This window comes from Jatropha curcas, chromosome 1 (genome assembly GCF_041381405.1).
Source record: "Jatropha curcas cultivar XTBG-Jc1 chromosome 1, XTBG_Jcur_1.0, whole genome shotgun sequence".
Lineage (NCBI taxonomy): Eukaryota > Viridiplantae > Streptophyta > Magnoliopsida > Malpighiales > Euphorbiaceae > Jatropha > Jatropha curcas.
The window spans coordinates 358,617-372,802 of NC_143151.1; the positions used below are offsets into that span (position 1 = coordinate 358,617).

Consider the following 14,186-nt stretch of genomic DNA (forward strand, 5'->3'; position numbering starts at 1 on the left):
CTTCCCCAAACGAATTCGAAGATATTTCATAAAGTCTATATAAAGAGAGAGACTAGCCATAATCTGGGAGATATTCATTATATATTTCGTCTCTAATTCTATTGTTCTCTGCATAGTTTTCTCTTTTTTTAAGACTTCAAGTGCTCAAGATTGGTGTCAAGATTTAAGGAAGCTGCTCAAGCCAATCGTTGACTAGTTTTTATTTCTAAACTCCCTTTTTATTTATTATTCATTGTGGGATTATTTACAAGTTTAATTGAGTTTAATTTATTTACTATGTCGAACTAAATCTTTTTACTAGGTATATGATGTAGCTTGACTTCAATTCCAGTTTATAATATTAGATTTGATTTTCTTTATTCAATTAAAATTTATTATTGATTTTAATGCTTACAGGCGGAGTTTCTCCCTTTGATTGATTTATTTCATTAATCATTGTCGAGAGAATGATTTTTTATATGAACAGGGTAACAAATTTCATAGGAATAACAATTTGATGCGAGAGCTAGATGGTTTGACTCGTGGTAGGTTTTCATAAAATTAAAGGCTTTAATTTGTGGATTCCTCAATAATCACAAGAACTTAATGATTTAATCTATGTTTGGTTGCGTCATTGAGAGATGGATAATTGAATTGGGTTAAAATAGCTAATTCATCGAGAGAGCTTTTTAGCGATTTTAGGGTTATTTCTTCTTGAATAATTAAAATTGATTATCAAACTAATAGGATAAAATGGATAGAACTAAGTGAAGTCAAAATCCTTAATAATTTTCAAACCTTGATTTCTTTTCAACAAATTCTTGCTTGATCTCATTCTTATTGTTTTTACTTTAATTCTTTTATTTTCAAATACATTCTCTTTATTGTCGTTTAAATAATAATAGGTTAACACAATTTTAATACTTGGTATACAATTTTTATGGGACGATACGCTACTCACTTCTATTACTTGTGCAATTTCGTACACTTGCGCAAAAAGCCTGTCATCATTTAATTCTAATTTTAGATTGGAGCTGTCTTGTTGATGAACTTAAATATGTGTATTTCCATCTTTTTTTTTCTTTATTTTTTTTGCGTGCTGTTATTATTTGTCTCAAGATAGATATTTCATTGATTTAGATATTTTTTGTCTTTCTCTAATGAGAATTTAGATTGTATGATATTTGATTTTATTTAGTTAGAGATAGATATGGATTTTCTACAAATGAAGGTTGATAGTGCAACACGTTACTAAATTATTGACCCATAGTTGTGGAAACTCGTCCATACACATCATATGTATCAAATTCTTGAAAGGCAATTTAGGTATAGAAAACCCCATAAAAGTTATTTTGACGTCCAAATCAGATAAATAATTAATTATTATTACGAAGATTTATATTTTTTTATTAAATATCATCTTTAAACAGAACAATAAAATGTTAGTTTTCGATAAAAAATACATTAACATTCCCAACTTATTATTGTGTAACTAACATTTACATCCCTCTAATTTGATAAAATAACTTTCAGGGCCCTAACTTATGTCTTTATATGATTATGATTCCCTCCATTCGAAAAGAGCTCCATTTGGCGTCTATTGTGTAAGAAAGATCTGAACTGCCCCTTATAATTTCTACTCAGTGAATAAAATATCCAAATTACGTATCATTTTGCCTTCTTTAAAGCTCGAATTCAAGTTTGAACTTGGTTTATTAATTAAATGGGCTTGAAAGGATCAAACTCATCTTGTTAAGTTTGTTGAATGAACTCAAATGAACTTTCTTTAAGATTGAATTTCTTATTTTCAAGCAGCTCGCCAACAGTTTAGGTAATTTAGAGCTTCTAACTTCCAAATAAAAATGAAGGTGAGTAAGTCAAATACTATCAGTGGAATATTAATTACAAGTTCTTAGACAGAACGCGTGAGGTTGAAGTTCATCTTAATATCAAGAGAAGACTTGTAGTCAATGCAAAACTTAGGTTATGTTTGATAAAAATTAATTATTTTAGTAATTGTAAAGTGTTATGGGAGCAATCAAAGTCTAAATACTAGTACAAATGTTATACTAATGAACACAATCTATACCATATGTAAATGTGGGAATAGAGGGGAATAATGAGATTTTCGATATCGCCCTCAATGAAATTTAGAATATTTTAAAATAGCTTTAGTCATAACTGATTTAAAAATTACATTTTATACTAATGAGTGTTTAGATGAGTAGTTTGATACTTTTTTTTCCCTTAGGTGAGATCGAGTGTTCGATCTTCGATCCTCATGGATGGAGCAAATACTGGCTGAGAACACTTTATTCTTATAAAAAAGACTTTTAAATAATAAAAGTAAGACCTACAGGTTGTGGTCGAGTGTTCGATTCCCACTATACACTTGCAGGGAAAAGTAAAAAGGTCTAACATTGAGTCGAATTAGGCGGTCCATAAAAATTGTGGCTGAGCATTAAATTCTACACTATCACACATTAAATTCTACATTAATATACGGATTGATACTTAATGTTTTCTACAAGTTGAAAGATGCATTGATAGCTAACTATTGTGCTACGTTTGGACATAGTCAAGCACCAATAGTAAAATAGAAACAAACAACACAACCGAAACTTATATTCATTCACTAGTACTAGTATGTGTGTATTTTTAATGAATAAAAAAAAATAAATCATAGATCCAAATATTTTTTATTAATTTTTGATGATATTAATTATAATCTATCCAAAATGGTGATGAAAATTAAAGATTTAATAATTTAGGTTGGTTTTAGTAATGACACATCAACTTGGGTTAGCTATTACTCTATATGTGAATTTTTGGCTCTCGATCATAGTAACTTTCATAATATATACATAAAAAATATATATATATTTTAAAAAATTTGAACATAAATCTAATTTATTAACATCAAGTAAATTGTTGTTGAGAAAAGTATTATATTGAAATTATTGGTAATTTATTTGAATTGTTTATAATAAAACTTTGATATATTCTCCAATAAAAAAGCCAAAAAAAATATGCTGACGATCTCGATAATTATATATAAGAGGAAATACTAGTTCAATTTCTATGATTTTTCTTATTTTGGTTCTTTGCTTCAAGGTTGCAAATCCTTCTCTAGTGATTTTCCTTCTTTGTCCTTTAATTTTGTTTAAACAATAAGCAAATTAATGTCTTCATATGCTAGCTCGAGCAACTAGTTCTATGTCTGGTGGAGTTCTATCCCTCCATCTATTATCCAGGAAGTTTTGTAATTTTCAGAATGATAAGTGAATATCAAAGATTAGTTTTATTGTTCTTTGGCTTTTTCATTTTTCACTATCACACATTAAATTATTGCTGAGCATTAAATTCTACACTATCACACATTAAATTCTACGATTGATACTTAATGTTTTTTACAAGTTGAAAGATGCATTGATAGCTAACTATTGTGCTGCGTTTTGACATAGTCAAGCACCAATCGTAAAATAGAAACAAACAACACAACCAAAACTTATATTCATTCACTAGTACTATTGGTAGATTTAATTATGAAAAGTTACAAAGAAATATTCTATGGATAGTAAAGCAGCATACCAAGTTGTGTTGGTAGATTTAAGCCCAATAAACTGGGTTTGAATTTACAATGGGCCAAAAAATTGGGCTCAATTTTAATAAACGGGTATTGGGCCTGGATTTCATAAATGGGCCGAAACATTTGGGCCTGAAATTTTATAATGGGCCCAAAATATTGGGCCTTAAATGGGCCTGAGTGGCCCAAAGTGGGTCAACAAAATGGTCATGTAAATGGGCCGAAAATTTGGGCTGGAAATATACAATGGGCCCAATATATTGGGCCTTAAATGGGTCTGCGTAGCCGAAGTGGGAACAACAAAATGGGCCTGGTTTCCGTAGATGGGCCATAAATTTGGGCCTGGAAAATTGTATTGAGCCCAGCATATAGGCTTAATTTCAGAAGTGGGCCTCCGCTGCCCAAATTATTCGGCCTAAATTTATTAATGGGCGAAGATAATTGGGCGAAATTTCACAACGGGTCCAGAAATTTGGGCCTGAGTTTGTTTTAATGAGCCTGCAAAAGATTTATTGGGCTCACACTATTAACTTCGATTGATTTCTTCTATGAAAGCCCAACCATTACTTTGACAAGTGGCCCGGCCTTGTTAAGTTCGAATAAGCCCATTTCTGGTTTGACGCGTGGATTTTTTTGTTAATCCGTGCGTCTGAGTTCTGATTAACTTTTGTTTGTTCAAGTGGCCAGCCGCGCTTGATGATGGCTGCGAAGGAGGAAGCGAGTGGGAGTGAAGGCGAAGACTACGTTTACAGGATTAGTACAGCTAAGGAGTGGGAAGATTTGCAGAAACATGGATCCGTCTATGGTGGAGATCTTGACCGATCTTCTGGTTTCATCCACCTCAGCAAGCGCGACCAGGTTCCCTTTATTTCTCTCTTTCGTTCTTGCTCTTCAATTACTTCAGTAATCCAACTTAGAAATTGATGGTTGGACCTTCCAATCCTAGGCACAATCATCTAAATGAAACAACTGCCAAATTTCTTCATCCGAAATGCCTGGGTTTATTTACTCTTACAATTATGAAAAGTTACAAAGAAATATTCTATGGATAGTAAAGCAGCATACGTGTGTATTTTTAATGACTTAGCATACCAAGTTGGTAAAGTTGGCCTTTTATTAGAAAATGAAAACGTTACAAACCACGTTTTAATTATTGTTTGATATTATTCTGAGTTCGAAGTTTTGCTTTCTGATTGTAGACATATTTAGATTTTCGTGTTGATATTTCTGTGTAATGGGTTCGTCAACAAGCAACTTTTGCATCTCATACTCTAGCTAGAGCTTACAAAAAAAAAAAAAAAAAAAAAAAAAAGGATTTGGCCCCTATAAACATTCTCTCCTAAAGCAAAAGGATATCCTAATTACATGACAACCTACCTAAAATCATAACAAAATTCCAATAGCATTACAAAAATAGAAAAATAATTTTTATTATTCATAAATATGTTAAAGCTAATTTTGTTATATATATTAAAATAAAATCCAGTTTAATTGATATATATTAAAATAAAATCCAGTTTAATTGATTCAAAATAAACTAAATTTATTATATTTATTTACCAAATTTCTAACTCCATGAAGACAAAATTTATGAAAATAAGACATAATTAATGATCAAATTAAATCTACAAAAATTCAATTTGCTATTCCTAACATCATAGAAACATTAACACAACTTATCTCTTATTACAAAACTACCTTAAACATCTCCACTAATCCTATGATTAAAATCTTATCGGATGTTAATCATCGCACTAATCTACTAATTAATGAAAATTCTTGCTTTCTAGCTTGATTTTGCACCTTGAGTAGTGAGACCAAAACCATAGGGAAAAAGAGGATCATAATGTGCATCACCAGAATTCATGGGCAGCTGATCTACGGACTTGAACCAAGTTCGAGACAGCTTCCCACTAAATCCATAGTCTCCGAAAAGCACATCAGCAACTCCATGTCCTTCAGTTCCTGGAAGCCAAGCGGCAACAAGAGCATCTCTTTGGGCCATGTATGGCTCAATCACCAAAGGGAGGCTGGAGATTACAACGACAACGCATTTAGTGGTGCCACAGACATTGTTGATCACAGAAGGACCTGATTCTGTTATTGTCAGGTTGAGATTGTCTCCGTTTGTTTCTGCATAAGGAAGCTCTCCGATAACAACAATGGCGTAGGAGAAGTTGTTGGCCTTGACAAAAGCAGCTTCAGGATTTTCACTGTAGGTTATTTCTGTGCTTGGATCAACAGCAGCTGAGATTCCACTTAGAATAGTGGTTCCTGTTACATTACAATACAACATCAACAACTAAGTCTTAGTACAAAACTATTTAGGCCGGCTATATGAATCGTTTATTTCAAATATTCGCGGTGATGAAATTAATATCAACGCAAAGCAAAGTATAAGCCGGAAAAAGGGTTTTAGTATCTACAGGCTGTATAGTTGTTGCCATTAACGCCTTGCCAAGTGATAGTCCAACCACCACACTGATAGCCCAGATTGCTGGCATGGGTACCAGCAACAAGGATCCTGCCTGCATTTTTAGGTAGAGGAAGCAATGGGGCATCTGCGTTCTCTCCATTCTTCAATAGAACTAGTGACTTCCTCACAGCTTCCCTTGCCAAATCTCTATGAGCCTATCTATGAATAGTGAGATTGATTCATAATCCATAAAAAAGAAATTAAAGTTCAACATTAAGTTTATTAACTAAACCTGGCTTCCAAGGCGGTCTGTAAAGCTCTGATCAGCCCATGGATCTTCAAACAGACCTAGAGTGAATTTTACTCTTAAAATCCTCCTAACAGCATCATCAATACGGCTCATGGGAATGACATTCTTGTTGACAAGGTCAGTCAGTATACCTATGAACTCTGTATAATTGTAAGGAACCATAAACTGAAATTGGCAAAGGAAATATTTAGTCTCAGTGTCATAGATGCTAGCCTAAGAATACCCTAACTGTAAATGAAAAAGAAAAAATTTTTTTTGAACATATAGATATTAATTTTCATTTTCGTTGATTTTCAAGAATGAGTTCAGAAGAGGAAAGAGTTGAGCAATAACCAGGTCAATGCCAGCAGAAATTCCTTCCAGGACTGAGTAAGTATAGTTTGCATGAGAAGCTGAAGTAATCTTATCAATACCCTGCCAATCAGATATGACAAAACCCTGCGATTGTCAAATAGAAAGATTAGATTAAGCAACAAAATTTTCAGAATGATAAGTGAATATCAAATAGAAAGAATAGCCAAGAAACAAAATTTTCAGAATAGGAAAATTTTTGAGTACCCTGAACTTGAAAGTGTTCTTAAGCAAATTGGTGACAAGATCATGGTTAGCATGCATCTTCTGTCCATTCCAGCTTGAATAAGAAACCATAATTGTTGAAACGCCTTTATAACAGAGAGCAAATAAGCAGGCATATGAATTCTCATCAACCCACGATAATCAATCACAGTATTGTTCTCATTAATGCCTCTGGTCGTGCCTCCATCACCCACAAAGTGCTTTGCACATGCTGCCACCTTATCCCTATTAGAGAAATTACAGAAGATTAAAGGAAATTAAGAGTGGTTTTTGATGAACAAAAGGATAATGTATAATTGAATGGAGTGGCTATGAACTTAAACTTACTTTCCAGATATATAAGGAACACCATTTTTAGGAGCATCACCTTGTAATCCAGATATAATTTCTGTCATATCTCTAACCAACATAGGATCTTCACCATAGCTCTCATAGCACCTTGCCCATCTCGGATCTCTACAGACCTATTATGTGTACAAAGCATATAAGAGTTGATTTTAATTAGCATGAAATGTATAAATAACTTCATAATTTAAGATACACAGTAAGTTAGGGCCCTAAAAGTTATTTTATCAAACTAGAGGGATGTAAATGCTAGTTACACAATAATAAGTTGGGAATGTTAAGTATTTTGTTTTCTTACCAAAAAAACCGGCTCTAAGATGATTTGATTGTGTTACCGCAATGCATGGAGCAAAAACATAATTAATGCCTGTTGCTCTAACTTCAAGAGCAGTTGCAGCCCCAATCCTCTTCACAAGATTAGGATCCCTGCAATAGATTTTTAGATATAAGGTTCTTATCATAGTTTACAGAGAAATTATAATCTTATGGTAGGAGCAATGCTTAGCAAGAAATCTACATTTTAATCTAAAATGGTTATTGCATAGTTGACAAATTTCAGTGATTATAGAATCAGATTGTCAAGTATTGATCAATGCTTTGAAGGCTGACAATAGGGGTGAGCAAACTTTGGAAAATACTAAAAACCCAACCCAAACCAAATTATTTTCAATTTTTGGTTCGGTTATTTTCAGTCTTTGGATCAGTTATTATAAACATTTATTCTCTGAATAAAACCGAATCGTTTGACCGAATCAATGAGTACCGAACCAAAGTGACCGGTTTGGTTCGGTTTCTGAGCTTATTTCAGTTTCAAAGAAAAACTATTTTCGTTCTTTTTTTTCTGTGGTTCGGTTCGAATCCGAATCACCTGTTTGCACAGCCCTAGTTATCTCATTTTGGCTTAGTGGTTTTAAATTCTAAGTCTTTCCATTCGAGCAAATTTCATCTGTGTTTGTTAAGAGATAGCCGAACCACGTTGATCGTACAATTGCAATAGCATTTATTTCTATGTCTGATTTCCAATGAGGGTGCACTCCTTCATATTCTATGATGTTTGATATTTGATTCCAATAATATGCTCAAAGCCTATTTTCCATTCAAAAAGTTGACAAATTTCAGGATGTAAGAAATGATCATTAATAAAAAAAAAAAAAAAAAGGTATACCTTGTTGCTCCAAGGCCTATATTGTGGAAACACAGTAGCTTTATAGACATTATTGTGTCCATGAACAGCATCAATCCCATAAATCAAAGGAATACCAAGCCGGCTTGACAAAGAACCATTTTGGAACCAATTAATCATTCCAATCCAATCCTCTGGAGTAGCCTGAGGCTTTGGGACACTGCCTCCACCGCTCAATAGACTACCAATAGAGTAATTTTTCAGTATATCAGGAGTTGCAATGGCTCGATCCAATTGCACCATTTGGCCTATCTTTTCTGCTAGAGTCATTCTGCCCATAAGATCCCTTATTCGAGTATTAAATGGCTGCTTTGGATCTTTATATTTCAAATAATTTGATTCTGCGTTTGTTGTTGCTATTGAGAAATAGCATAGCAGCATAAATCCCAGTAAGGGGATGGAGATCTTCGTCGTCTTTGGCTTTGTAGAAAGCTCTCAGCTCTTCTGAAAATTCAATGGATACTGCAAAAATGTTTCAAGAAGGATCAAAATGAGGGATTTATGATGTAGTAGTGAAACCCAAAACATGTATTTAAAGAAAAGAAAACAAGATATACAAGGAAAAGGCTCCAAAAAATATAGCAGAAACAGAAAGATATCAAGAAAAGAAGCTGTTGTTACCAAGAATCTGAATTTTGTGTGCATGGAAGGATAATAAATATGTAACTATATATATATATATATATACACACACTGTATGAGAATGAGATGGAATGGATAAGTTCATAAGAGAGATGGATGAGTTGGACGAGAACAACCTTCTTTTTCTGCTGATTTTGTTAGTTTTATAGAGACAATTGGAGACCTGGTATTTAGTAGAATTCCTATTCTTCTTACCTAAAGATAAAGGAACTTCAGTCTCCAAACAAAGGCCTAATACCTTGACAACATTTCTATGGTTGACTTGAGAAACAATGCCAAGTTCTTGTTGAAATTCTTGATTTATTTGAGTCTTGTCTTTATCTTTAGGCTTCTTTACTGCAACTTGGGTGTTATCTGCTAAAACTCCTTTATAAACATATCCGAAACCTCCTTCGTCAAGAAGTAAACTTTGATCATAATTTTTAGTAGCCTTTACTAACTCCGCTTCTCTGAAGATTCTTACCCTTTGGTGCTCCAATAACAAGCCTCCATTTTTCAAAAAGTTCCTCTCATTTCTTCGCCTCTTGTATAAAATGATGATCAGTAAGGCGATAATCATAATGGATGCAACCCCTCCAACAACTATAAAAAAGTCGAAAGATCAGTTAATTACTGATGGTTAAAAAACTTGATTAAAGAAGAAAAACAAGAGGATTGAGTTGAGATAGTATTAGTACTTGCAGCAATAGTTGTAATGCGAAATCCTTGACAACCAACTTTACCATCACCGCGCATTCCAAGTGGGTTCTTTGCACTCATCAATGTCTGTTATATAGATATGAAGTAATTAATTAGAGAAGAAATGAAAATGAAAATTCAAAGTACAAGAAAAAATGAGGATGATTTGCTTGACTAATTATTACCTTGGCAACCTTGTGGAAGATAAGGATTTCCTGTAAATCCATCTTTGCATATGCACCGATATCCTTTGCCATTTTCAGAGTATGTACAATTACTATTACTGCCACAAGCATATATATTGGAATTTGATCTCGATTGTGCAGCCTCACAACTCTCCTCTCTTACTACCCATTCAAGAACAACATCAGAAGAAATAAACTGTTTTGTGACCGGCGAACTTGGAAGAGCAGAGAGCTGCAGCTTTGAAACATCGAAAGTCCTTTCATCCGCTAGAAATGCGAATTCACACGGATTAAACCGCCAAACGCTGCTATGATTACTCGGACTTGCAAGTTTAATTCTCAGTGTTTGAAGACTTTGTGGCACCGATGTTTGACAGCATCCAAAACCTGAGCAAGAACCATGTAGAGTAACATCTGCCAAAAGTCTCTACAGCATCTCTCATAAGGGCTAAAGTATCACACCCAATAGCTGTGAGCTTGTTTCGAGTATCGGAGAACCGAAACGGGCCATTTCCCAGACCAATATTTTGATCAAACTCAAGGGTCAACCCTGTCTCGCTGTGTCATTTAAATGCCGAGTCAATTCGAACGGAGATCGTTCCCTCTTCTACTGATATATTGTGAATAGGCATGTTTTGGCCAAAAAATAGACGTGGAGGATCGTAACTTACAATGCAATTAAACATGAAAAAGCTGTTCAGTGCACAGTTGGGATTAGAGATTCCAGAAGTGAAGTTGATTCCAAATGGGTATGGAACATGAACAGTGCCACATGTGTCAGGACAACCAGAAATTACATCTGTAGCTGTTGTCGTTTGGGATATTAATGGCAATATCACAAACCAGAAAGCCAGCATCTTTCTTGGACAGATTCCAAATACACAATCTAAAGAAACTTAGACATGTATAATGTATTTATGTAGATAAGTTATGCAAAGAAGATGATATTGATATCAGAGAAAGGTCTTACGTAAGGGAAAGAGTTGACCAAGTAGGCAAGTAATTTGTGCCCGCTTCACACGAAGTCCCTTTCTCGCAAGAAACAATAGTAAGAAATTTGAAATTTTAATGTCATTTGTTGTCAATCACTGATTAATGAGATTTAATATAATTAATTGGTATGTGTTGTCAAAGCAGATAGCTGTTTAATATATTTGGTGAACTTGGAGGTGGTTGATTAATATAGGGTCTGGGAAGGGCAGTTGGAGCCGGCAAGAAGAAAACTTGTGTGCCAGGTTATGCATGAAATTATAAATTATGTTGTTAATGTTGTTATTATTGTTATTAATAAATTATAAATTATGTTGTTAATATTGTTATTGTTGTTATTAATAGGAGAAGGGCAGGAACGGATCAACAAAAATTTCATGAAATCTTAATGTTATTAAGTGTAACTATTATGTTGTCAGACTATATTAATATAAAGAAAAATATTTTGTATCACCATATATTTATATTTAGAATTTTCTAAAGTCCTCCCGGTAGAAGGGCCTAAATTTTAAATTCCTACCTCAGAGTTTAAATTCGTAGAGATGCAATCCATTTGAATGTATAAATTAGTGTATTTATTTGGGTTGCACATGATCAAGTTTAAATCGAGTTTATTGAGTTAAAATATCCATAATAGATAAACGAGTTAATAATTTTTTTACTCAACCCAATCTTTTACATACATAATTCATGGCTTAGAAATAAAAACATATTGGACATGACATGGATTGAATAGGAATCCCTAAATCAACAAGAATTGCATATGCAAAATCTGTTGAGATTTTTAGGGAAGGAACAATGAAATACACAAGATGATTAACAATGTTTTGCAATTCATTGAATTAATAAAAAGATATGCCTATTTATAGGCTTATAAGTGAATCAAATAAGATCCAAAAATACTCCTAAAAATCATTAATCCTAATAACAAAAACATCAAATTCTATGCAGAAAATCTACACTAAATAAAATTGAAATCTCAAAATATTTTTAATAATATTATTTTGAATTAATCCTAACATTCTCTCTTAATTCAAACATAATATTTTTTATAACAATAATTAACAATTAAAAATTTTTAATCTAGCATTTGAAACACCTCTCTTTAATTAACTTTGTTGAAGCACCTCTCTCCAACTCATCATTTTGATGCACTTCTCATCACTTTCTTTTATTTTGGAGCCCATCTCTCCAATGTTCTCTTGGAGCACATCTCTCCAATACTCAAAGAAGAGTTCCTTCCTCTTGCACAAAATTTGATTGATTTTTATACCGGCAATCTTTTTGAATATGACCAAATTTCTTACAATTAAAACATTGATGTTTAGCTTTATGCCAACAATCATTTTCATCATGATTATCTTTCTTGCATATGCCACATGGTGGAAATTTTCCTCTTTTTGATAAAAATTTGTTCGTTGTCTTGGCAACTAAAGCAGCCTCTATAGTATTATCTTCTCTGAATGCTCTTCGTTGCTCCACAGCTTGTAGTGCATTAGTTAGTTCACCAACGGAAATTTCAAAAAGATTTTTTGTGTCTTCAAGAGAAGAAATTTTGGACTCAAACTTTTCGGGTAGATTTATTAGAATTTTTGCAACCACCCTTCTTTCAGGAAATTCTTCACCAAGTAATCTAATTTTGTTAACAATGGACATGAGATTGTTAACATATTCTTTGACACCTCCAGATGTTTTCATTTTTTGCATCTCAAATTCTCTTTTAAGATTCAGAACTTGCATCAATTTCGTCTGCTCGTTGCCTTGATACTCATTTTTTAATGAGTCTCATATCTCCTTTGCTGTTTCACAAGTCATAATACTTGTGAAAATTATATCCGAAACAGAAGAATGAAGGCAGGTTTTTGCTTTGAATTTTTTGGCTTTTTCTTTGCTATGATTCTTAATTTGAACCATAGTTGGGTTGGATGGCAATGGAGGGATTTCTTTTTCTGTTTCAACATGCTCCCATAAGTCATAAACTTGTAAATAAGCTTTCATTTTAACAGCCCATAGCTGATAATTTTCACCAACAAAAATTGAAGGGGAAGAAAATGGAATAGTGTTTGTGGCCATTTAATAGACAGGCTCTGATACCATGTTGAGATTTTTAGGGAAGGAACAATGGAATGCACAAGATGATTAATAATGTTTTGCACTTCATTGAATTAATAAAAGGATATGCCTATTTATAGGCTTACAAGTAAATCAAATAAGACCTAAAAATACTCCTAAAAATTATTATTCCTAATAACAAAAACATCAAATTTTATGCAGAAAATCTGCACTAAATAAAATTGAAATCTCAAAATATTTTGAATAATATTATTTTGAATTAATCCTAACAAAATCTGTACGACTCTGAAAGCATTCAATAGTTTTGACTCAATATTTTTCTGTCTATTGTTTGGCACGATATTTTGAAACTATAATACTTCGTCTATTAACTTGTAGGAAGCATTGAACTCTTGCTCAGGCCATTTCATACCGGAGCTTCCGGTCAAAATATCTAAAGGTATACCTCTTTGATCTAAGAAGCCCTGTAACAAGTCCTGCTCAAGAGCTGATATCTTCTGTACGTCTTATGACCAGCTCGTATAGGATCTTCTCAGTGATATTATGAGGTCTTGTGCTTAGCTAGATATGCTTATCTCACCTGCTCGATATCTCTTTATCAATCGAATATGCAACATAAATTGATCTCCAAAATCTATGCCACTCTGAAAGCATTCAACAGTTTTGACCTTATATCTCTTTGTAAGTTGCTTGGCATCTATACCATTTTGAGACTAATATTTCATCTATTGACCTGTAGAAAGCATTGAAATTTTATTCGGACCATTGCATGCTGGAGATTTCGGCAAAAAATCCAAAGGCATACCCCTTTGGTTTAAGAAGCCCTATAACTAGTCCTACTCTGGAACCGATATCTTCTACATGTCTGACAAGCAGCTCATATAGAGTCTTATAGGTGATAGTATGGGGTCTTGAGGAAGGTGGACATGGTTTTCTTGCCTGCTCGAGCCTCATTATGAATTGCACAAGCAATATAAATTTATCCCCAAAATTTGTGCCACTCCGGAAGCATTTGACAATTTTGACCCAATATCTCTCCGTTTGTTACTTGGCATGACATTTTGAGACTATAATACTTTGTCTATTGACCTGTAGAAATCATTGAAATCATTGAAATCATGCTTGGGTAATTTCATGCTGGAGCTTTCGAGCCAAAAAATCCAAAGGTATACCCCTTTAATCTAAAAAGTCCTGCTCTGAAGCTGATATCTTATGTACATCTG

At 33.4% G+C, this 14,186-nt stretch overlaps 2 protein-coding genes and 1 pseudogene across 5 annotated transcripts; 1 reads left to right on the top strand and 2 right to left on the bottom strand.

The window, feature by feature from the left end:
• Positions 1-4,200: 4,200 nt before the first annotated feature.
• Positions 4,201-13,687, top strand: LOC119371119 (uncharacterized). 3 transcript variants are annotated; one of them, XM_089719280.1, is made up of 3 exons: positions 4,201-4,423; positions 11,087-11,135; positions 11,236-11,387. In XM_089719280.1, exons 1-3 carry the CDS (start codon positions 4,262-4,264, stop codon positions 11,277-11,279), a joined length of 255 nt encoding a protein of 84 aa, XP_089575406.1. In that variant the 5' UTR covers positions 4,201-4,261; the 3' UTR covers positions 11,280-11,387. The 3 variants fall into 3 exon arrangements, 2 of the variants coding, with proteins under 2 accessions (XP_089575406.1, XP_089575408.1); XM_089719282.1 differs by lacking the exons at positions 11,087-11,135; positions 11,236-11,387 and adding exons at positions 13,342-13,402; positions 13,480-13,687 and having other exon boundaries at positions 4,203-4,423; XR_016320100.1 differs by lacking the exon at positions 4,201-4,423 and adding an exon at positions 10,781-10,948 and having other exon boundaries at positions 11,038-11,135; positions 11,236-11,346.
• On the bottom strand, positions 5,173-8,797 carry LOC105629413 (uncharacterized). The gene is given in 10 exon segments (XM_089719272.1): positions 5,173-5,839; positions 5,992-6,196; positions 6,274-6,456; positions 6,625-6,729; positions 6,850-6,959; positions 6,962-7,092; positions 7,195-7,331; positions 7,548-7,638; positions 8,378-8,404; positions 8,406-8,797. Coding segments are annotated over 10 exon segments (1,848 nt in total). The 5' UTR covers positions 8,777-8,797; the 3' UTR covers positions 5,173-5,351.
• LOC110008704 (wall-associated receptor kinase 2-like) lies at positions 8,994-10,757 on the bottom strand (annotated as a pseudogene). The gene is made up of 3 exons (XR_016320098.1): positions 9,901-10,757; positions 9,715-9,802; positions 8,994-9,619 (listed from the first exon to the last, which is right to left on the bottom strand). The product of XR_016320098.1 is annotated as a wall-associated receptor kinase 2-like (transcript).
• Positions 13,688-14,186: the final 499 nt, after the last annotated feature.